The sequence below is a fragment of the Necator americanus genome, chromosome II, assembly GCF_031761385.1.
Source record: "Necator americanus strain Aroian chromosome II, whole genome shotgun sequence".
In the NCBI taxonomy this organism is placed as follows: Eukaryota; Metazoa; Nematoda; class Chromadorea; order Rhabditida; family Ancylostomatidae; genus Necator; species Necator americanus.
The window spans coordinates 37,893,533-37,917,604 of record NC_087372.1 but is presented as its reverse complement, the minus strand read 5'-3'; the positions used below and the strand labels follow the sequence as shown (position 1 = coordinate 37,917,604).

The following is a 24,072-nucleotide window of genomic DNA, read 5'->3' as shown; positions in this document are numbered from 1 at the left end:
TAAGAAAATTCTACGTAAGTTCTTACGCATCACGCATTCAAAATGACCGCCCTTAGCTTAATACAAACATCCATCTTTTTTTTTGTCTTGAAATTTTTGAGAATACGCGCGATCATCTACCATAGCCCGTGCTTTTTCCAGGACTCGTTTCAGCGAATCCAGTGACTTATTCTTGAAAGAGTACAATTTTTGCTGTAGAATCGATAAGGCAGGAAAATCGAAAGGATTGAGATGGAACGAATTTTACGGCAAAATACCGTCGTCCAGAAATCCGGAAGATTAGTTTTGCACCATTCCAGTGCCTTCTTTGCGCCGTAGGCCGGCGGCTAATTTTGCAGGAGGGTCCAGTCAGTGTTCTTACTGGTTTCTTTGGGCCAAGGAAGCACCGCATCCATGGATTTTATACAGCCCGTTCCATTTCACGTGTAAAGCTACAACATTCGAATAAACAAAATAATGACACTAGAAAAATTAAAATTTATTATTTAGTAAATTTTTCAACAACATAAAAAATGAGTATCGTATATGTATAGGAAAAAAAACAATAGCAAATAGATTACATGAGAATTTCTCAATTAATTTCCCAAAATTCGTTAGATTTTTGTTGACATGTGGTCGGTACTGTGTAACTCCAGCAACCTGTAAATTTCATAGATCAGATTAGGAATAGAGGAACGAGGAGTACTGTATTTCGCTCTGGGACATCGTAAACTTACTTTTAAGTGGCATCGTACATACTCCAGTTACTATAGAGTTGAATAAATTAACGGCTTTCATCGAATACGATAAATCATAGTACTCGTCATCGTTAATGTTGTAGGTGAGCTGAATTAAAATTGTTTATGAAATTAAAATTATTAAAAATTTTAATTAATAGCTATTAAATTTTTCATGATTATTAGAATTTAATTGTTATGTAACACGAAAATTCTGGACTTATCGTAAATAAACTTTTGAAAATTTAAAAAAAACTGAAAACTAAAAACTTACTCCGAGACCGATTGGTGCTTTATCGGCGGTCGAGCTAAGGAACGCGTACGCGGGCGTTCCTGGACAATCGTCGCATGTCCAACCATTTTGGCTGTCGTCTGCGAATTGTTGCCAAACATTGTTCTGGTAGGATCTAGAAAAATATATGTAAGCGAATAAATAGAGCAATATTTATGGATTCGTGGATTTCGACTTTGGAACTTACGCAAAATTATCCGAGACGACCAAAATGACGTTTGATACGAGAATTCGATCACCGTTCGAGGAATAATGTCCACAACCGAATTGTGATTTAATAAGGGAGAAGAGGCTGTAAATATGCGAAAGATAGATCCTAAGATCTGACTCTTAAAATTTAGAGGACTTTTTTCAAAGATAGGGCTACTGAACTGTATCACTATATCGATTCCAGAGGAACGGTTGATGTGAATGTGTCACCTCCCGGAGGATAGCTGGGATTAGTTACTTAGTTCTCTTATGATTGGAACATAATTAGTATTTTCTTTTTATTTCAACACATTTTTACTTCATAGATTGTTTTGTAATCCAAGAAAAAACGATCCCAAAACAGATATTCTACGGCGTAAACACCATCTACGGCCTATTTACAGTCGGGCTGTGTAAAACTTAAGCGAAATTCATGTGAACTCTGTTCCATCCTGCTTTTCTTTTATGGCACACCTGTAGGTGTTCACAAATAAATAAATAAATAATCGTTTTTGAAATCCCTGTAATTTTTTGTACCCCATCGGATTTGCTTTTTTCCCCACCCAAAAAAGCTAAAAATAAACTCCAGTATCTTATAGATCATTCTAATTCGCCTATATTTCCCCAATCTCCACCCCCATTACCCTGGAAATTCTGGGCTAGGATTTACCTAGAGTAGGGGCGGTAAAGCCATTGTACTCAAGAGAAACTCAGCTATAAATAAACCTAATTTATTCGCTTAAACCTTAAAGACAAAGACATATTCTGAGGTCTTAAATTCTCCGCACTTTTTCTCCTCAAAGAAAATTAGACTCACCTATTTATGTCACCGGTCGTGATTGGTATTACATCTGCAAAAAAAATACGATTAATGGGATTTCTCATTATTTTCTCGATAGAAATTTCACAGGAGTTTCCGAAAAAGAAAATCACCATCAATTTCTGAAAATTCTTCTTTTTGATTTCCCTTTGATGTGGTAGCTTGAACTGTCGTTGGTGCCGCCGTCGTAGTCAACCCCAGCTCCCAGTTGGTTAGAGAATAGAAGAAACTATCCATATCTTAAATTTTCATATTATATATTATCTTTAATCTTTTTTCTTTATCTTAATTTTTATGTCAATATTGTTATTATTATTATTGTTATTATTGTTATTATTATTATTATTATTATTATTATTATTATTATTATTATTATATACTATTTTCTCGCTCGAAATCCCCCTTTCGCAATTTCCATTTTTGACTACGACTAAAAAATTACGAGAAAAAGACGGTGCACAGCTTCGAGCACCAAATTTACACTATTTCACCTTCGACTATTCGATTACTCGACTATTCGAATGCTGGAATCTAATCGGTTTTATTGAAAGTTGGAGGAAAAGTAGTATTTCAAAAATTTCAATTATTTAAGCTCATCATAACAGCAAGAACAACTGATCTAGGCATCTTAGATGGAATACAATTCGACTATTCGAATAATTCGAATAATGTGAGTGCAGATCTCAATGCTTGAATGATTGAGTTGGAATGCTTTCTAAACTTCTAAATAAAACATTCATAAATAATTCCCTACAACATTCTTCGAAAATTCAGCTACGAAATATTCGAATATTCGAAACTACTCGATAAAAATCTCAACTATATTTTTGAAACAATTTTCAAAAAAAAATCGCTGATAAGCCGAACTTACTGTCGTGAGAAGACAATGAAGCAAAAATTTTAGCATCTTTGCCACCTCCGAATCCATACATTGAAATGTGAGCTAAAATTGATGGATTAACCTTTTTTCTATGATTCCTAGAAAAATTTAATTCATAGAAAGCTAACTGTTTTCGTTTAGAAAACCCAGAACTTCAGAAATTTTCTGTAATGAAATTTTGAAAGTGGCAGGAAAAAGTGTTACCGGTGTATTGCGTGTCGAATTGGGCAAGAAGTGATTTCACGTAGTCAGTAACCTAAAATATATGAAAATATTTTTCCTGGGAGTTTTTCTAACTTTTCTTCTCAGTATAAACGTGAGAAAAACGCTTACGTTACTAGTTAACGGTCCTGTGAGATCGAATGCAACCCCAAGATCGATAAAGTTCAAATCGCATCGGGCTGAAATCCAATGGCAATTAATTTTTTCAACAACGAAAAAAAACGCATCCAGAAGTTTGTGCCAAAAGTCACCTCTGGCTGGTAAAACGCAATCCAAAGCGTAGACTTTCGGGTAATAATCGGTGTTCTCCAAGTCTTTTTCCAGGTTAAGCGATGTGAGTCGGATTGTTCTCGTTTTTGGGACCACCTTGAGAAAAAAATCGGCAAATTTTGTATTAAATAAAAATCATTGTTATGAAAAAAAATGTGTACACGTACAATGTACCAAAGATCATCACCGTAGAGCGCAGTGTTACCGTTCGAATCATCTAGTGCGTAAATTAGCGGACATACTGCTTTTATCTGGAAAAATCCGCGTTTTCTGATCTATGGATCTTTTCTTTCTATTTTTCTCCTATTTTTGTTTTTATTTTGTTTCTGGATCTCTAATTAACGCTTCAGGTAACTTACGTTCTGGGCCGCTTGCGCGAGATCATTTTGCTGTTGGATCTCATCACCAATCGGATCCAGAACACCAGAACTAAAAAGACGAGAACGTTCTGTTAATCTTGAGCGAAAATCAATAACCAATCAATAATCGAACACTAACTTCGCTTGTCCAGCAAACAACACACTACTCTGGAAGTATGGTCGACGTTTCTGTTGAATTGTCATCTGATCGGCAAGTGCGTTTATTGCTCTGAATTGAAAATGTATGAAATTTTTTTCCCTGATTTTTTCCATTCACAAATTGTTTTTTCTGTTTAGCTCACGTATCGATTCTTGTATGTCCACTGCTTAAACTTGATCTGTATGCGTTATCGTTGATCAATCGATCGATATTGGATTTGAAGTTGGCAAACGAGTAGTCTCCATCATTTGGTAAGAAGCTAAATTCTTTTTTTTTCAGGTGTTAATTATTCCACTGTTCTTTTCCTGACTGATTTAAAAAACTAAAAACCTGAATTTTTTTTCAAAAAAAAAATAAAGAGAAGAGCATTTTTCATTCTAAAAAAAATTCTCATAAAGTCACGAGGATTTGAAAAAAAAAACTAACTATTGTTTATCGTTATAGATGAGCAGTTGGAATTGTGTAGAATTCTTCTGATTATAAACATTTTGAGCTACTTGAAGAGTAAAGTTCAAGGTCTAAAAAAAAATTTCTTTGAAAAAGTTAAGACGATTTCTTTGGAAAATCTGCAATCCAAGATCAAAGATTCCGTGAACGAACCGCAATTTTAGTTTGTTCGCTGAGAATTTCCGAGATTTCCACAGCATAATAGGCCATTTCGCAAACTAAATTTTTTTTTTGAAGTATATCCGATAAATCCTACTGAGCAGTAATCCTAAGCAACAAATTTATTTAGGAGATTTTAAAAATACAAACTTAGTGGTGGACAGGGGAATTGCATCAAAAGATCCACTGTTAAGTTTACACTGGCGACCCCGACGTTATCGAATACCCAATCCGGATTTCCAGTAATATTCGACAGGATCTGAATAATAAGAATTTAATCTAGGTTCATAGTTGTTTCACGATTTTTTCCCCAATTTTTTTATTGCTTCCAGTTCTCCTTTATTCATATTCTTCTGGGAATTTCTCTTAAAACAAAAAAGAAGAAAAATTCAGTTCTGTTTTTTTTTTTTGCTGGAAGAAAAGAGCAATTCCATATGGTATAACTGCAATTGAAAGGGAACAGAACGTCCGCTTTTGGCCTTTTTCAGGATTTTTCCCTTATTTTTTTCTTTTTTTTCGTTTCTTCATTTTCATCGAACACTTACAGTTCTTGTTTCAGGATCGTAACCATTGGCGTCACCGACGAAGAAAATATCAACACCCATTGCTCGAAGCTGTACGCCAACGCTAAATATCTCTGACCATGTATCCGGACTTGGTGGATAAGGCCTTAACGTTGCGGATTTAAGGAGGATATACCTAAAAGAAGCTAAGAACTTACTGGCCATCGGAAAGGAACACCATTGTTCGGCCATGAGTGGTATCACTGTGTCTTTGGAACATGGCCAATCCTGCCTTCATTGCTCTGGAAGAAAAAATGTCATTATACTTGAAGAAAGTTGCTTGTTTATGTTTGTTTGTTTGTTTCTAAGGAAAAAAACAGGAAAACAACAGCAAACAGAAAAACAGACGCGGAAAATATTTTTTATAATTGTATTACATTTGGTACAATTAGAGGTGAAGATGTAAAACTAAGAGATTGAAGAGAAAAAGAGAGAAAAAAACATCTGGAGAAGCGGTCACGTCTGAAAGATTGAAAGATGAGAAAACTACCACGAACTACCGTTATTGGCAAAAACTAAAAACGTATATTTAAAAAAACACATAAATTAGTACAATACCCATAATTAAATTATACACCCTTTGAAAAATCCAGTAAAAAACCCATCAAAAAAATTTATGGATTTTTTAGCTTCGGAAAATGTCCTCAAAAATTTTTGTTAAAAAATAAAAAAACTTATAAGTGCTTACCTGATATTAGAGAAAAAAAACTACAAACGATAAAAGAGAAACCATTAAAGTGAACTACCACCAGTGAGCCCATAAAAGCAGTTACCCCTTAGCTAAACTTATTTATTTATAAGTAAATCCTTGACTTAACTTAAGTCCTTATTTTATGCAATGCTCAAAAGTAAAATTCCATTCAATGTTTTCCTAAGAATCAATGGACGAGGGTGGTGTAATGTCAGAAGGTCACAACCACGTGTGCACGCTCAATGGTTCAAAACCGCCCTGAGGTAAACCAAGCTTTTCATCTTTCTGAGATTGTTAAAATGCTTTCAAGCCTTGTCAAGGAAGATAAAAATACGGACTTTACAGATTAGTCAGCCTTATAGAAGTTTTTTTTCAATCTTATATTAAATCTTATATTAAAGTTCTTCACATTATCCTTTACCCATCACGAACCCCTCGATTCTTCAAACGCTAGAAAATTCCGTTGAGCTAACAATTTTCTCACTCTCGTTTCCCTTCCTAGGAAGCAAAGATTATAATCCAAACATTTAGGTTAATTGTAAGAAAATTCTTTTTTCCTAAATTTTTCCTTAACTCACTTTATACGAGAAGATCATTGGCATTTATCAAAACCGGATAATTCCTGAATACATAAGTTCGAGTTATAATAATCTCATGGTAAAACCTATAACACAAACTGAACTCCTTTCCTTCTTTTTTTCTTTTTTTTTCTTTCTTCTTCTTAAGAAATTTCAAATAAATAAGGATTATTCATAAATTTCTTACCCTAACGTGTTGGTTACTCCTCCAGTAAAATGAATTCCACTAACCGCTGCCTTAAAATCATCCAATGATCGTTCGCCTAGCTCGCGAACCACATTCACATCCGAGCTGAAACATGAAATTGTCAGATTTGAGTCCAATGTGGGACCTTCAAAAATGCGAGTGGGACCTTCCGAAAATCTATAATCACGTACTTGAAAGAAATAATTCCCGTACGAGTGTTATCACCATCGACTGCTCCCATCAGCGTATATTGTGAGATGAAATCAATGGAAAAATTCACGTATTTCTGAAAGAAGTGGGTGGTTTTCCCTTTTTTTCCATTTATCGGTTTATTTTAATTTTTCAAAAAACATCTCCCCAGCTGGATCGTGGAAGAATCATAGGTACCTGCACAAAAGGTTCAACCACACTCTGTGAAGTGTCGAACACAACAATAATGTCCAATTTTTGACATTTAGGAGTATCTAAAACCATAAATTTTTAAATAATTCCACATATATTACGAATTTTACATGATTTCTAGGATTAGGCACTAATCCATCATTTCTACTAACCACCATTGTTCGCCACCACCGCCTTTGACGCGAAACGTGTGGTCATTGTTGAAGCGGTTCCATCGTTATCTAGGAAAAAATATTGTTTAGTCAAGGATTATTTCGTCCATTTCGAAAATTTACTTGTTTTGTTTATGTTTTCAATTATTTTCTTACTCTTACAAAAAAAACATGCTCTATAATATTTTTAATGAAAATAGATTAAATAACACATGGAATTAAACTTACATTGACAAAATAGTGTCGAAAATGGATTTTGTGTCGTCATATCAGCCCATGATCCGTATGACTTGGTGACCGTAGTTAGCTGATCTATACCTCTGTAAATAAATAAGTGGAAATTAGGAAAAAAATAAATAGGAGGGAAATAGGAAAGAAAATACGTCATTCAGGACAGTTCGTAGAAACTCGAGGAAAAAAACCATTCTATAGAAATTTCCACGTAATTTTTTTTAAGCTTTTTCCAACTTTTTTTTTTGCTTTACAAGCTGCTTCTATATATCAATTCTATGCAAAAAAAAAATTTATATGAGAAAGAAAATTCTAAATTACTTTCTTTTTGTGATTTGTGACCTCAAAGGAAGAAATATAAAAAGCAACGAACTCTACCAGAAAAAATTATTTTGCTTCTAGTTTTGGCACGAAAAATATGAACAAACCCCGGATATTTTCAAAGAAGAAATTCCAGGCACAGTTATTTTTCCATTATTTCCATTTTCTTCGGCTTATTATTACTATTATTACTTAATTGATTATTTTTCCAATGTTTTCTAATATTCAAAAACTCTTGCAGAAATTAATATAAACTCTAGTATTTTTATCACCAAGAAGTAGTTTCATTCCCATGTGGGATTTTTTCTGATTGCATTTCGGTATAGAAAAAAAAACAATCAAGTAAATGATGTTTTAATCTGTGTAATTTGCTCATAAGAAGAAGAAAAGAAGAAGAGAAATAAGCCGCTTGTTTAAAAAAAAGCAGCTTTTTTCGCTGAACACGCCTATTTTGAACAATAATGAACACATCAGTTGATGGTTTTAATGGTCGAGTCTTCAAACGAATCTTTCGTTTTTGTTTTCCATTTATTTTCATTTTTCACGCTCGCAAATACAAAAAAAAAATTCCCTTGTTGCTTCCGGAGTAACACACATAAATACATCTACTTGCGATAAAATTCTCCCGCGATAAATTGCGATAAATTCACCAATTTTTGACTAGCTCAAATATTCCACGAGGAAACCAACGCCTTTAGAAGCAATCTCCATTTACAGTACCCTTTACAGTACACTGATAGAGAAAAGTATGTGAAATTAAAGAATTCTAATCACATACGGGAGAGTGATTTTCGTTGGAACGACCGCGGCGACGAACACGCCTCTCAATCGGATGTCGGCAGTTGGTGCGATTGCATCGCTGAAATCCTCGAAAATTTCCACGTATTAGGTGGAAGAGTCCAAATTTAGCAACATACAGGGAGTGTTCAGTGACTAGAATCACTTCCACAGGATTCAGCGGCTGGAGGAGCTGGGACAGCATCCCGTAGGCGATCGATACATCGATTGAAGATGCGGTGTTGTTGAATGAGAGTGTGGATAGCTAAATAGAATTTATTAGAGTAAAATTCTATAGAAATATAATTGTCTGTCACTGAATTTCACCGACGCACGGAAAACGTTTGGATGTTAATTTGTTATCGACGCCAAAATTCAAAGTGATTTCTCTCACCGCAAAAAAAAAGCGCATAACCCTTTTTCGATTAAAAAAAATGGAATATGGTACTGTCATATCCATAACATTGGAACGAAAAAAAGATTTCAAATAATTAATGACCTTATAATAATTCCAGCAATTTGCTTTGGATTAGATTCCCCGTTCACTTTGAAGTAAAATTTCCCGTATGAACGCGCCGTGAATATTTATCTTCGTGACAAAGTAAACAGCCATAGAAATATTTTTTACTGGAAAAAGGATGGAAACTTTTAGAGTTGACTGGAAATTTGTTTGTCCACTTGTTTATTGCGTAGATAGAAGAGGTCAAGCATTTATTTCAATGCTTGTTCTGGATTGATCCAGATTGATGTCATATCGTTCGTAAACTGAGCTCTGTAATCACGTAAACAAATTTTAAAAAAATACTCACAGTCTTCCAATTATCTTGAAATGTTGCAACATCGGTTGCAAACCCGCCAATTTGTTCACCGCGCTCAAGAGTCATCAAAGCGACGCGTGTTCCCGTTCCAAACGGGATCCCATTGGCCAACTAAATGTTCTCGTGAGTTTTTGCGACATTACGAATTTAGTGAGTCCCTAAGTTGAACAAAAAAAAATTAAATAAACCCTTTGTCCAAGTCCAGTAAGGGCAGCATTCTTGTCCTGATTCCCCGTTGGTGCGAGAGTATCAACAAGAAGTATGATGTCTCGTTTCAGACTCCCTTGACAATCTAAGGAAAAAAATTGGATTTAACGTGAAACGATCATAGCTTATAAACGAAAACTAATTATATAGGGAAATCGTTTTAATTTTTACATTTGTTAGATACTGGAGGAGTTGGAGTGGTAACAGAAGCAGCTGTTGACGCTGGTGCTAAAAAAGGGTACTGTAAACGGATTTACGTGGCGAAGATTTAGGATCGTAGAATCTGCAGCAGAATTACTGCTAATTGCTCGCATCACATTGCAAATTCTTACGTTTATTCGATGCTGGTGATGTCGGATTTGTATTTCCAGATGGTGATGAACTTGGCGCCGCAGGACTACTGGGAATTGGTGATGAACCCGGCCCCGCAGGACTACTGGGAATTGGTGATGAACCCGGCCCCGCAGGACTACTCGGATTAGCTTTAGATGTTAATACGGTAGCTGGAGGAAGAGTACTGCCAACCGGCAGTTTACTATTGCATACTTCCATAGATTTGGCTCCATCTGAAAAAAAAGAAATCAAAAAAAAAATCGTGTACCACTTTTCATAGCAGAACCAAGATCTTTGTTATCTTTATTCCGGCCACCTCAAAAATCCACAGCAATTCTGATCTATAACGATAGTTTAATATTTAAGAAGAAAATAAGAACACAAGATATTTTCTATATGATTAATTATATATAACTATATATATACTACTATAATTCTCAAAGAGATCTTAATGTTTTACTAAAAATAATAAACCTAGAATACTATCAAAAATCTTCTTTTGATCGATTTTTGAGCGATTTTTTTGGCGATGCTCATCCAGAAAAACTCATCCATGAAGTTTAACGATCCCCCGCCATCGACTGATGATTTGTAGTCGCTATCAGCACGTTATCCCGTTGCTGCTCGTCGCAACGCTTTATCAGAAACGCTCCGAAGCATGGACGGAACCATTGATTTCGCAACGTGAAGCCGATCACAAACTTATCTTATCTTTCGCTCAGTTGGATGAAAGTCGAGGATTGCGACACGATTATAAGCCGTTCGAATGCATTGAGAACAAAAAGATATGACGGAGTATTCCTCGATTAGAAGTAAAGTTTTCGGAAGGATAATGAATGAAGGAAAAAAGCAGATGAAATGCGTAGATATCCAGAAGAAACAGCGCCGAAATCGCGAGAAAAACGAAATCCACGGTGTCGATGGATGGAAAAGTAATTATTACGGTATTGTGGGATTTTGAAAAGGAACGAAAATAATAATTAATAAATAGAGTAAAAAAAACTACGGCATACTCTATAACAATAACCACTCTAAATGCAGTAATCTAATTGTATACTCTAGGGGATGCTTCTGAGCTAGCAGTAACATGGCCGCGTGGCGCAATGGATAACGCGTCTGCCTACGGAGCAGAAGATTGCAGGTTCGAATCCTGCCGTGGTCGGAACATTTTTGACATTTGCATGGGACCTTCTCTTCATGACAGTGAATGTGTTACTTCCTTATTTCATACTATAAAACAATTCTAGATTGCTACATTTAATAAAATGTAAGTTAATGTTACTGTAATAAGTTGTTTTTCGATTTTCTCTCTTCCCTAGTACACTTATTGAGAGGCCGTTGATATTGGAGAGTGTGCAGACGACGATAGAAAAGAAATAGAGTAAGTAAGTAAATAAGAAACAGGCAAGAGAGGCTATCTCTCCCCGATGGGAAAAAATTGCCAAGAAACTAACAATAAATAAGAAAATAGTACAGTTTTTATATTTAATTCAAGACAATTTTTACATTTTTTTTTCAAAAAAAAATTGAGAATAATACGAAAACAGATGCAGAAAAATTACATTTTTGTATTATTCTACATATTATTACAATTTTAGATTACTACAACTATCCTACTAGACTTTTTACTACTTTACACTTCTTTATTTTATTTATTTTTGTATTTTACTATGCTATTTTTGTAAATAGGGGTCCAAATTTTAATTTTTCCCTTTATTTTGGGACCTATGGCATTTTTGCATGCGCCGAAAGAAATCATTGGATGTCGCAAAGATTCCTTGGAAGTTCCAGTCCTCTAATTTTTCTGTACGAAATGTTTCAAATCCATGCAAAACATTATAAGTAGTGTCAGATATGTCACAGTATTCCTGAAAACTCAGAAAATGAACCTACCTGTAATTTGAACATTGGAAAATGCTGAATTCCCTGTGATGAGAGCTCCCACATCCTTAATGTTGGGTGATCCCCGTAACGAAAACACAGCGTTGCCTGTTGAACTGAAATTTTACGAACTTTTCAGGAATACAATTGCTCCTCCTAATTTTGATTTTATTTTTTAACGATTTCTATCCAAATGAGCACTTCTACTACAAATCAAAACAATGAAAATATTCTCGATAAAAATTACCCGGATTTTTCCGTTGCTATAGTGCCTACGGAGTATTTCTTTTGAAGCGATTTGGTGAGCTGAAAATAATACTCGTTGCTTTCCCAGTTTCTGGACATGAATTTTAGAATTTTTTTCTGGAAAATTCCTGAAAAGTACCATTTCCTACTAACCCACATAGTTATCAAATGATCTTTTTGTTCGGCTTATTGGTTGAAGTTTTTAACAAGAAATTTTTCCGGAGAGAGTATCACAACTTTACTATTTCAAATATGTTTTTTTGTTGTTCAAATTTATTTCTTATTCTGAATTTGTTCAATTTATTCAACTTTTTTATTTTATTCAAAATTTATTTCACTAAATTTTTCCCTGAACCACTTACCGCTTGTTTGAAACTGTCTGCGGTATCGTTACTTGCTATTTGAGAAGAGACCAGAAAGGCGGATGAAGAATCTGGGAATTATCGTGCTCATATGGCAAAAAAAAATTTAAAATGCGAAAAAAATTGAGATGAAATAAATCTAATACCGTGTTTAGTGGCGAAAAGTATAATAAACACCACTGAGAGGATAATGAAGACGATATTGCCCACTATAAGGCCAATACGAATGTAATCCAGCTTCATCATGGTCAACTCTCCAATCTGAAATCATTAACTTGACGCTTAGGGAAGGGAGGATACTGTAAAAATTTTGATTTTTGCGCCGGGTACAATGACAAAATTGCAGATTCTGATAACTATTTAATGCTCGACGCTTATCAGTTGCATAACCGGCGAGTGATTCAACGCGGAGGGCGGTATCCATGATATCAGCACGATTCCTGATATGGCCGGGTGCTGAATCAGACAAAATTCAGTCTGAGACTTTTAAGAAGTTTGCGTGCAACGCCTAATAGTAGGCTATAAGTGAAAAAGGCCAAATAGTAGGGGGAAAAATCAAAATATTTGAAAATTTCACATTTTCCCTCAGTGGCTAGTTCCCAACTAGGGAAATCATGGATTGAAGACACATAAGTTTACCGTTTCCTTCACGAAAACATTGGCCGCTCAGAAATCAAAGAGAAACCACTGTAATAATTTTCTTAAATCCCCCTTTTTGCGAATTTGTCAGCTTTCCAGCAACTCATGACATTAGAAAAATCCTCGCGAAATTCGCCTCGGCCAAAAAATTACCAAAAAAAAATCAGGGTCCATCGCTGCCAGCAACGAAATTCCGTCATGTTCCAATCCATCTGTGCCATGTTCGCCGATAAGAGGGGTTTTGTGAAGTCCACAGAGTGCACTTCATAACTGACGCCTAAATGCGGTGAATTACAGTATGATGAGATTGTTAGGATCAATATAGCGCGTCTGCGTTGGTGATGTCGGGATCGGCGGCCATCGGGCGGAGTTTATTTCATTTGTACCCAAATGTTACAATACGGTAGTATGATTTCGCATTTTATATTCATCTCCTGCATTTTTCGGCTTTTTTTTACATTCTTCAGCATTCTATTTTTCCGTAGTCCTCATAGCCCTATAGTCCCTATAATTTATCCCAAAATACAAGCAAGCAAGCTATGGTAAGACTAGATCGCTAGAATTCAATATTTGCCTCTAAATAGGTCATGCTCGTCAATCACAGTGTTTTTTCGTGGTTCACACACTTCACATTATAGTCGACGTTTAAATCCAAGTAGATTACGGTGAGGCAAGGTCGCTAGGGTTTTTCTTGTGCTGTGTTTGTACATATTCTGTTAAGGAACTGTATTTAGGACGATCTTAAACGTCACAAAGTATTAGGAACGGCATGAAGTACTAGATCAGCACTCATTTTTGTTGTTTATGAATAGATTCCTGATGGGAATTCAGAATCTCTCAAATGCCTTTCTGACAGATTTTTCTTGGTTTTCCTTTCGTAATTTTTATTTCAAACTCGTTTCCATCATGTTTCTCATTCGTGTGCCGCCCTGATGGTGTCATCAAACTTCCACGCCTTTTACATTTTAAACTGGATTTATTAAGGAGTCTTGTTTTCTAAACGAGATTTTGGTGAAAATTTATTTATTGCCTGACGATGTTTCGACAACATCGTCTTTATCAAAGTCATGAGCATAGCTAATTCGAATGATTACACAAAATCGAAAGTTAACAGTTTCCAATTTCGAACTGTAAATAAAATAGCGAGGACTCCACGTGAAGGTAGAATTCCAATGTGCATCTTCGACTCGTTAAAGGCATCACTCCACGAATCTGAGGTGGTGCGGATTTCAGGTGGAATATTCGTATACGGAATCGTAGATTATGGTGAGAAGGGTGATTCCGTCCATTTCCTCCTAATTCCCGTAAAAACGGCCCGGAAGATACGGCTTCGGGCATTCTGGCGCACTATTTTCTACAAGGAGTTCGATTGGAGCGCACCAGCCTTTTGCACGCGCCGCATCTTCCGGGCCGTCTTCTACGGCAATTAGGAAGAAATGGACGGAATCACCCCCCTCTCCTTGATCTACGATCCCGTATACGAATACTCCACCTGAAATCCGTACCACCTCAGATTCGTGGGGGATTCCTCAGATGCCTTTAACTGCGGTGATATACACTGTGCCCTTTTGCGAGCACAGTTACATGATGATGTTGTATTGGTGGACATCCCGAACGACAGTATCAAGTGAAAACAGAGTCGTAATGGACCTAACGATAGGCAATGTATGTTGGAATGTTGCGTTGTTTGTACATAACTGTACAGACACATGTACACTTTTCTTCGCTTTTCGGTACATCACTGCGTCCAAATCGGAAAAAGGTGTAGCGCTTTTTTCGATGCTAACCTTCTTTCATTGTGGGATTCATCGATTCAGCAACGTTTCATAATTTGTCTACCGTAACGGTTTTATCGCCTTGTTCTCACAACGTTCGCAGACATATAAAAAGTGTTGTTGTTGGTGTTTGGTGTATTGTGTCCAGTCTCGCAAACTACTGTCTCGATTCCGCGTTCATCATGAGTATAAAAACTTCGTCTCGATTCATTGACCGACACCGATTCAGATTCGGCACCTAAGACGGAAGTATTCAAAAATATGGATAAAAAGTATAAAGTGTCTGGTGTAAAAAAAAACAATCCACTTAGGATGCGCTACCATATCCACTCGAATTTCCGAGAATCGCTTGAAGTTTACTAACGCGTGTATAGCCTATACAATAACTTGTGGGAGCTAGTCGATGTATCAAGTTAGTGTTTTTGCCTCGTAGACAAGTTTAGTACGAATCAATCGACCACCACGGAGGGACGACGGATTTGGTTGGCATTACGGCGGTTTCGAATTATCGATCGTGCCTCCACAATGAAACCTCTTATCGACTGCGCTACGTCCGCCAGTGCGATTCATTATGCGATAGAAACTGAGCGTCTACATTTTTTTAAAAAATGATTTAATTTGAATCGTCCTGAGGTGATGACTTTCCTTACGATGAAATCTCCTGTAATTTACAGTAATGAGAGGGCTTTTTGAGCTTTGAGCTACTTTGAACGTGAATGTACCAAACTTCTGGGAGAGGGGGGCGCCACTATACAGGATTCAAAACGACGTGTACATTCTATCCTGGGGGCATAAAACTATTGTGCTGGAGCTATTATGCATAACATTTTCCTATCTTCAATTATTGCTAGAAAAAAATCTGGGATCATCTCGAATATTCTCGGAGATTTGACATGATTTCCCTTGAAGTTGAGGACCAGAGAACAGACGGAGGTAAATTAGAAAAAACAATTCTGATACCTGAATAGAATAACAATACTACTGAAATAACAATACTGAGTATGGTACTATTACCGCATACAGTACTGGTAAGTGCCGCCATTCGCATTGCTGCGACGCAGCCGCTGCAAATCCCGACAAATACATATTATCACTGATCTGAAACCCATCCTTGAAACATTGTTTTAGCAATAGTTCAATTTTATTAATACTTTATTAAGCGAAGATAAATAATCTTTGCAATATTAGTTAAGAGGAGATCAGTGATATCTGTTTTGGCTACGTGGTCGTGAACGAAGATCAAAAATTAGGTAAGAGATCGGGCTTTACGCCCTAAACAAATAATTATGTGTATCCAGAAACAACTCTACTTATTTGAAAGGAGGCGTAGAGGGGGTTGGAAGGAAAGGTGGGCTGTGCTACGGTTCTATGGTTTGACGTTTTCGATTCTCGGTACTGTAGACCTGGTGGATGCGTTCTCCGGCGAGAAATTCACTTCCTTTTACGAAAAGTAAACTATTCGAACCTTTGCCAGCCCTCCTTCCCTCTCCTCTCCCTCTATCCGCCTGCTCATAACTATAGTATTCCACAAATTTGATTAAAATCAAACAACTGTTGATGGTCTTCTGGGTACAACGGTGCATCGATATTTCTGTGGAACGTTCGTCATCCCTTCGCTTCGTTGCAGTGATGGAAGCGGTTCTCCTTCTATTGGAAAAAAAAGACTTATATACACAATAATCAAGAAGAAAAATCCGGAACTAGTTTTCTCCCATCGTTTGCTCACCTATTGGTCGAAATTCGTATTTTTGAAGTAACGTTGTGAAGAGTAGAAAAAGTTCATAACGAGCCAAATTTTCGCCGAGACACGTCCGTTTCCCCATTCCGAATGGATTCAGTTCAGGTCGTTTCTTGAAATAGCCCTCTTGATCGAGGAATCTAAACGATTCATTCGATTAGGAGCCTAAGCGTGATTATAAGCTTTATAAACTAGATTTTAGCCGTTAAAAATGCTGAAAAATCTTAAAAATCTAAATTTCAACAATAACCTAGTACTGTAACGCCGCAAACCGTATAATCACCCCGGCAACTGTGGTTTTCCGGAGAAAAAGCTAGGTTTTCAGCTTAGATTAGAAGATTAACCTAGGCTATTTTACGCATCTTTTCCTGGAGTACTCCGACGAAATTTAAGATGATTTAATTTAATTTTTAATTTTTAATTTTTAATTTAGGATGCTCGTGAGCTACACTTCCATTACCTCTACATAGCAATGTATTTGTTCACAGATTCCAATATCGTGGATTTCTTTATACGCTGTCTTTGAAATTTGAACGAGGTTTTTAAAATCTCTGACCTATCTTTAAATCTTCAAAATAAAATCTATATTTCTAAAATATTTCATATATTTTATTTATTTATTTTATTTTTGATATAAAAATATTCTAAATATTAATATTTTTAAATTCTTATTTCTAATTGGACTAGGTCCTAAAAATTATTATATCTTTCAGGGTGGACTGTTCGCTACGTCAAAATTACTTACTTAGAACTTATTTAGTTTTATTGCTACTATTATTTATTTATATTATTGATTTTCCCTACTAAGTCGTACCTATTTAGTATTGACAAATAGATTTTGATCAATAATGTTTACCTTTTGATTGTTATTACTCTATAATTTTCATTTGGCATTAGCATAGGCTTGGTTTCATAGCTTTGAAATTAGGATGGGACCCATTGTCACAAGTTCTGTCCTCGGAAACCTTCCTCATACATGACCAAACAATATTTTCAATGAACCCCTGGAGCAGAATTTTCTTACCTCTCCGGTTTAAACTTCTCAGGTTCCGGATAGTAACGCGTATCGTAATGTACAGTTCCGTACTGAGGTAAGATAACGGTTCCTTTCGGGAGATGAAATCCCATCACTTCAACATCCTCCATAGTCCTGAAAAAATCAGGGATTTCCGCAAGAACAGTAGTTCGTATTTCACGGAAAAAAGTGAAAAAATAGCAAAAAATTGCTGAAAACCTATTTTACCGATGCGGAATTGCCCACGGCAATACGTTTGTCACACGTTGTAATTCTGCTAAAGTTGCTTCAATATAAGGTAATTGCTTTCGACGAGCGTAACATGGTTGCTCATCACCAAAAATCTAAAACAAATCCACTTTTTTTTTACAAATTTCAAAAAAAGAGATGTAAAACATCCGGATAATTTCTCTGGACCTTATGTATTTCATCGTAACATTTTTTCTGAACACTTGGATGATAGAGTAAATATGCGAATCCCCATCGAAGTGTCGTCACAGTCGTCTCCATACCACCAGTCCAGAGGTCTCCAGAGGCCAAGGCCAAAGTGAAAACACTGAAATTTTACACTTATTTGGACTTAACTGCCTACAACATTGATCTTACCACCAAGAAATCAAAATATACGAAGACTACCCATCAAATTTGACTAAAAATCGATTCTGTTAGCTCGAAAGGTTTTCTTTTTCTTGCATATTAACAGTTACTGTTTAGGCAAAGTTCCCAGGAATTTCCCTATAGGGCCAGAAATTTCTAGAATTCCTTCCTTGAAATTCTCTAGTAATTACAAGATCTCTACTATTTCGAATCTCTTTACAACATTCGAAAGAAAATCTATCGAATTTTTTTTTCCTAAAAAACTATTCACCACTTAAAATTTCCACACAATTACTTTCTAATGGCAGAACGTTGTGCTAAATCTGCCCTATTTTGAATCTAATCTTACTTCATTTTGACAATATTAAAGAGAAAATTATTGGAAAAATCCTGAGACTGCGATAAGTGGAGTTATTAAGTATAAATGAGAATGAATAAAGATTATTTTCAAATAGTGATTTAAATCAAAATTTTCCAGAGCTCTAAATTGCTAAGTCTTTAGTTTACTTCCTTAGACTAATCATTCTTAGGAATCCATCGATTTTCAATTTTTCCTACGTTTTTCCTTTTTCCAAAACAAAAACTCACTTAAAATGTGGATTATCTTTCTGTAAAGCCATTTCTCGTAGATATGCTTCCATGAAATCACGTGGTTCACCGTCCATTTCCAAACGTTCTCGATGCTCACGTATAGCATTCAAGAAATATCTAAAATTTTTCTGGATACTTTTCAGGAATAATCGGTCACCTTTGATCATACTGTATTATCAACCTCTGTAAAGCGAATCCGTTCTCCTTATATCTTCTTAGCGCTGGAATAGGCAAATATCCTAGAATTGGATACGCGTTCACCATTTGAACGGATTTTGAAGCTATCTGAAAATGGAAAAATTTTTCTTCTAAAATTCTTAAAAAAATCAATTTTTCTCCAAAACTCACATCGGATAGAACAGAATCGATAAGATTTTTGAATTTACGAAATTGTGGATCACCGAATGGATGCGATTTCCCAAGTACAAAATCTTGAATTATATTCGCGACACAGAGCGATATCGGTTCCTCTAGATCCAGTTTTATGCTCTGAAAATTTCTTTTCTAAGATTTTTTTCTATATAAATATTCCTGGATTCCATAAATGTAGCTCGCCTCACGTCCATGAAGTTTTGCGTCAATGTGTCCAATCATATAATTGATATGGTGCACGATTTTTTCTTCCATTTGCGTACGACCAAGTCCAAAATTCCTGAAAATAGTTATGTTATTGATTAATAATTAATAATTACTCGATCAATACGTAAAAGGCTACTCAACTATAGGTTTTTAAAATATATTTTACCTAAATATTTTAAGTGCAAACTCTCGGATTTGTTCCCAACGTTCACCCTCACATAAAATAATCCCATCCCCGTGCACTGAGTTCTTCGTAAACATCGACCAGATATATCCAGAAGGACGTCCGGCAAAAGCAGGACCTTAACGAGAACCTCTATAGAAATCCGACTCTATAGAATCTATAAAAATTTATGCATGTGCTTATGATCCTTACCATGCCGAATAAGTGCTTCCTTCAGGACTTCATGGCTTGCCATCACTATCATCGGATGTGGTAGCCATACCGTGTAGATGGGACCGTAATGAGCATGCCATAGACTGAACGTCTTCGCCGGATTTCGCATATCGATCTAAAATAATTGCAATAATTTTTGAATTGTCACAAAAGGATACAAGATACAAATCCGAAAAGGGTTTTTTTTTTGAAAAATAAGCGATTTTGGGGTATTGTCTGATCAAAACGACCTCGGGAACGTGCTGCAGCTGCGTAGGCGGCTGCGCTCGAAGCCGGCAGGGTATCCAGTGGTTGCGATCGATTTGGGACCCCGGTTAGCTTCATACGGACTGCAGAGATGAGCTCACCTAACGAGGGTCCCATCCCGACGCTCCGCTATGCTTCACGGCGGCGCTTTTAGCGCAGCCGCCTACGCAAGTACAGTAGGGTTTCGTGGTCGTCTTGACCAGACATCATATAACATCTAGCTAATCCGAGAAAGTTTCAGACCTCATTTGCATTGCTCTAAATTTATATTCATCTATTCTTTTATTTGTTAATCAAATTTATATTTATTTATTTGTTTTCTCACAAAAACACACTTCAACCGTGATTTTTTTTTCAAGAAAAACCGACAAAGGAGTGCTTTTTACACTACTAATGAGTCTTAAAAACCCTGTAAATCACCAGTAATCATTCACATCGGCCCGGAAATTTTTTTCAAACACGATTCTGCAAAAAGACAAACAATTTCTCCCTTAAAGGTAACATTTTTTCCTTTGTCGGTCGCTACAGACACTATGTAGGTCTTGAGATATACTACCAGCAAAAAAAAATATTTCGGAAGAGCAATTCTTGAGGATAACACGGAAAAAAATTGTCTTTTTCACCTGAAGCAGCTTTTTCGAACCATGTTTGACTTAATCCTGAATTGGTGAGAAGGAAAGAAAGGAGAAAATTCTTAGTGCCTCCTTTATCCGTACAGTGTTACTGTACTTCACCACATCGCTTCGAGATTTTCACGATGAGATGTGGATGCTCCTTTATCAATGAGGAAGAATTCTCCACACCATTATACCATTTATTTATTATAAGATGTGTAGAAAAAGAAAATCACTTGGTTACTGTAGATCTGGATTACTGAGTTAAAGCGTGCACCGCGTCTAACATAAAGTGATGACTCGGCGAGTTCGTTCGTCCAGATTGGTTAGGTTTACCTTCGAGAAAAACACCACCTAAACCAGCATAGTGTACGAGTTTCCCGACCCCTTGTGATCACGATATGTTCACATGATCTGCGCACGTGAAGTGCATGTCGACTCGTACAAGAAACACAGAGATCCTGGGTGTAATCTCGTCCACGCAGGTCGAAGTGAAACAACTCGTACCACTTTGACAGCGATTTTCTCAGCCCGTTATTACATAGAAGAGAGTTCTGGACGTGTTTCCTCCATCCATAGCTAAAGCCGTCAAAAAATTTCTACGCGTGGTCCATCACTGTTTCGCAAATTCTCACGAAAAATCTTTCATCAAGTGATGGATCACGGTCAACTCTTCCATAAAGGATGAAGAGTAAAACGTTTGGCGTTAATCAGTCCGCTTGGGACCCACCACCACGTTCACTTCAATTCAGAATCGCTTTGAGGTTTACGAACGTGTATCTGGCCTATACAATGACTTGCGGTGGCTAGCCGATGTCCCAAGTCAGTGTTTTTATCCTTCCAGAAAAGTCTGGCACCAATTTATCGCTACTCCGGAGGGATGAAAGAATTGGCGGGCACTAGGGCGGATTCGAACCTCGGATCGATCGTGCAGGCAGCGGAACCTCTTACCCACTGCGCTTTACATCCGCCCACGTGACTCTTCCATACTTCAAGAGAATACTCATACAAGTGCGCGAAAATGAAAAAAAATTTGAGATGTTTCAAAAAAATTAAGACCGCTTTTCTTCACATGAGTTCAGCATGAAATGCACCAGACTTGTTTGATCGTCTAGCTTTTTTTCTCCAGACAACAATTTCAGTTCTTTTACTTACTTTTCTGTAAAATACATTACAAACTTGTCAATCATCGATCACACGAAAGTGTAAAAAAAGAGGCAAAGTTTATTCCGTTAAAGGCATCACCCCACGAATCTGGAGTGGTGCCGATTTCAGGCGGAGAGCTCCTATACAGGGTCGTAGATTATGGAGAGGAGGGTGATTCCATCCATTTCTTCCTAAATGCCGTTAAAAAAACAGCCCGGATGATGCTGCGCGTGCGCATGGCGCTCCAATCGAACTTGCTGTAGAAAATAGCGCGCCGGAACGCTCAAAGCCGTTTCTTCCGGGCCCTTTTTTACGGCAATCAAGAAGAAATAGACGGAATCACCTTTCTCTCCATAATCTACGACTCTGTGTAGGCATAACCCACCTGAAACCCGCACCACTCCAGATTCGCTGGGTGATTCCTTTAACGTAAACGGAATTGTGAGCTAAGCACTGTTCTCTCCTATACTCCTATCTTTATGACAAACCTGGAGGTGTTTTCGAGTAAGTAAACAAGCAAATAAACAGGAAGACTTTTTAGAGGCAAATCTTAAATGCAGCGTATCACAAAATTGACGAGGTACGGAATTTTTAGGGAAACTGTAGAGTACGGATTATAAATTACGGAAACCAGAAAGCGGAAACCTGGCACCTCCGCTCAACTTCCCCTAATCGTCGTAGAAAAAACGGCGTGGGAATGAGACGTTTTTTTCCTACGAGGTACGTTAGAACACTTCCTATTATTCGCGTTCATCTATTTTTTTAATCATTTTTTATCAAGTTCGTTTTAATTCTCCTCATCAGGCTATAGTTGAATACGTTGATGAGAAGGCGTCCTTAATCATCGACGGCTTGCCACCTAGTGGACGTGGCGCGTAGCAGCTGATTTCGTAGGAAAGAACGCTGTTTTCCACGCTCACGCTTTTTTCACCCACGTTTCACTCACAGGGAAGATGAGCGGGCCCGCTCTCGTTTCTGTAACACACAACCCGGACGTTACGGTTTCCCTGACGTTTCCGTACTACGTCGAATTTGTGATACGGAATTATCGTTTCCTTCAAAAATTTGACTCCTTTTTCTTTCTCGATTCAAGGCTTTGTACTTAGTTTTTTTTTTGTCGCAATTTAAGCCTGACACCATGTTTTCCTCCGTTTACCTTACCTAATCAAAGTGGAGTTATTCCATTATTAAATTTCATTAAATTATTAAAAATTTCATAAAGGATAAAGGATGAGATAAAATTATGGGGGGAGGGAATATGGAGGTTCCGCTTCCTGATGGATTGGAGGTTCGAATCCGCCCCGGTGCTCACCAAGCCTTTCATCCCTCAGGGGTCGATAAATTGGTACCAGACTTGTCTGAGAGGATAAAAACACTGACTTGACACATCGGCTAGCCCCCCGCAAGTCATTGCACGGGCCAGTTACACGTTCGTAAACCTCAAACGATTCTGAATTGAAGTGACCGTGGTGGTGAAGGTCCCAAGCGGATTGATTAACGCCAGAAACTTTATCCTTTTATCCTTTATTAAAAATTACGCCACTTCGCGCACCTCATTTTCTTATCTTGGAGGGAAAAAACGCTCTCCAGAATACTGTAGAAACGTTGAAACTAACACAACAGAACTCTTATGCACAGAAGAAAAAAGAAACGTTCTCAGTTGTACGTTCTCGTGTAAACACCTCAGAAATTTATCATTGAAAAAGTTTTCAGGATTGATAACCCATGCCTGAACAAGTCAGTTTTATCAGTCATCACGAAAAAAAAAACAATGTTTTGTTTTCCAGGAATTATTGAGCAATTCATGTTCTTCGCTCTCATCAACTTTTTATTTACCCTTACAATCCCAATAAAATTATATATGATAAAAATTAAAGCCAGGATTTCAGAAAAATGGGTATCTTCATCTTTAGGATTTTAATAAGTGTCATGCTTCACTTACAGACAATGTGTTGCCAATAAGTGGAAGAGGAGTGGGTCCTGGCGGGAGATGTCGTCGACGCCAATAAAATTGGTGGAATATGAGGATCGCAGTAAGCAGCGAACCCAGGACATAGGATAACGAGAAGAATCTGGAAATTTCTTGAATTCTTGAATTGTTCATTATCAAAATGGTTACCTACGTATATTCCTCCAAATAAACAAATTTTTGAATTTTTTGAAATTTAATTTAAATACCTGATAAGTAGAGCAGAAAATAAAGCGAAAAGACCACAAAGCCATGCAATATCCTTTAATTCTCTTTCTTTTTCGGGTACGCCCATTCTGAAAATATTCATTTTGAGAATATCTATTTTTATGTATTAACAGAATTTTTTGGATCGAAGCCAGAGACTGATTTGATCAACAGATAGGAAAAAATGTAAAGATAAGGTAAAACGTGGGGCAAATCGGTAAAAAATTTTTGCAGAAAAAATTCTTTTGTACTATTTTTTTAACAATTTTTTCTTCTTTACATCTGATTTCTCTGTA

At 36.7% G+C, this 24,072-nt stretch overlaps 1 protein-coding gene across 3 annotated transcripts; it reads right to left on the bottom strand.

Annotated features, from left to right (window-relative positions):
* Positions 1 to 571: 571 nt before the first annotated feature.
* Positions 572 to 23,864, bottom strand: RB195_020711 (uncharacterized protein; the record flags this gene model as incomplete). Of its 3 annotated transcripts, XM_064189129.1 has the most annotated exons (46): positions 572 to 639; positions 717 to 825; positions 991 to 1,123; positions 1,196 to 1,300; positions 2,015 to 2,048; positions 2,889 to 2,960; positions 3,102 to 3,153; positions 3,231 to 3,298; positions 3,371 to 3,485; positions 3,557 to 3,640; positions 3,749 to 3,818; positions 3,888 to 3,977; positions 4,051 to 4,167; positions 4,335 to 4,426; positions 4,509 to 4,573; positions 4,665 to 4,773; positions 5,060 to 5,183; positions 5,236 to 5,319; positions 6,534 to 6,638; positions 6,725 to 6,819; positions 6,921 to 6,997; positions 7,088 to 7,156; positions 7,316 to 7,407; positions 8,418 to 8,498; positions 8,557 to 8,681; positions 9,226 to 9,345; positions 9,423 to 9,526; positions 9,613 to 9,669; positions 9,774 to 10,007; positions 11,668 to 11,771; positions 11,903 to 11,961; positions 12,264 to 12,334; positions 12,410 to 12,524; positions 16,230 to 16,324; positions 16,404 to 16,555; positions 17,440 to 17,565; positions 17,659 to 17,774; positions 17,848 to 17,986; positions 18,616 to 18,735; positions 18,800 to 18,903; positions 18,967 to 19,107; positions 19,174 to 19,270; positions 19,364 to 19,499; positions 19,574 to 19,709; positions 23,543 to 23,672; positions 23,779 to 23,864. In XM_064189129.1, 46 exons carry the CDS (start codon positions 23,862 to 23,864, stop codon positions 572 to 574), a joined length of 4,677 nt encoding a protein of 1,558 aa, XP_064045008.1. The 3 variants fall into 3 exon arrangements, with proteins under 3 accessions (XP_064045008.1, XP_064045010.1, XP_064045009.1); XM_064189128.1 differs by lacking the exons at positions 16,230 to 16,324; positions 16,404 to 16,555; positions 17,440 to 17,565; ... (8 more) ...; positions 23,543 to 23,672; positions 23,779 to 23,864 and adding exons at positions 2,131 to 2,256; positions 16,143 to 16,190; XM_064189127.1 differs by lacking the exons at positions 572 to 639; positions 717 to 825; positions 991 to 1,123; ... (28 more) ...; positions 12,264 to 12,334; positions 12,410 to 12,524 and having other exon boundaries at positions 16,221 to 16,324.
* Between the last annotated feature and the right edge of the window lie 208 nt (positions 23,865 to 24,072).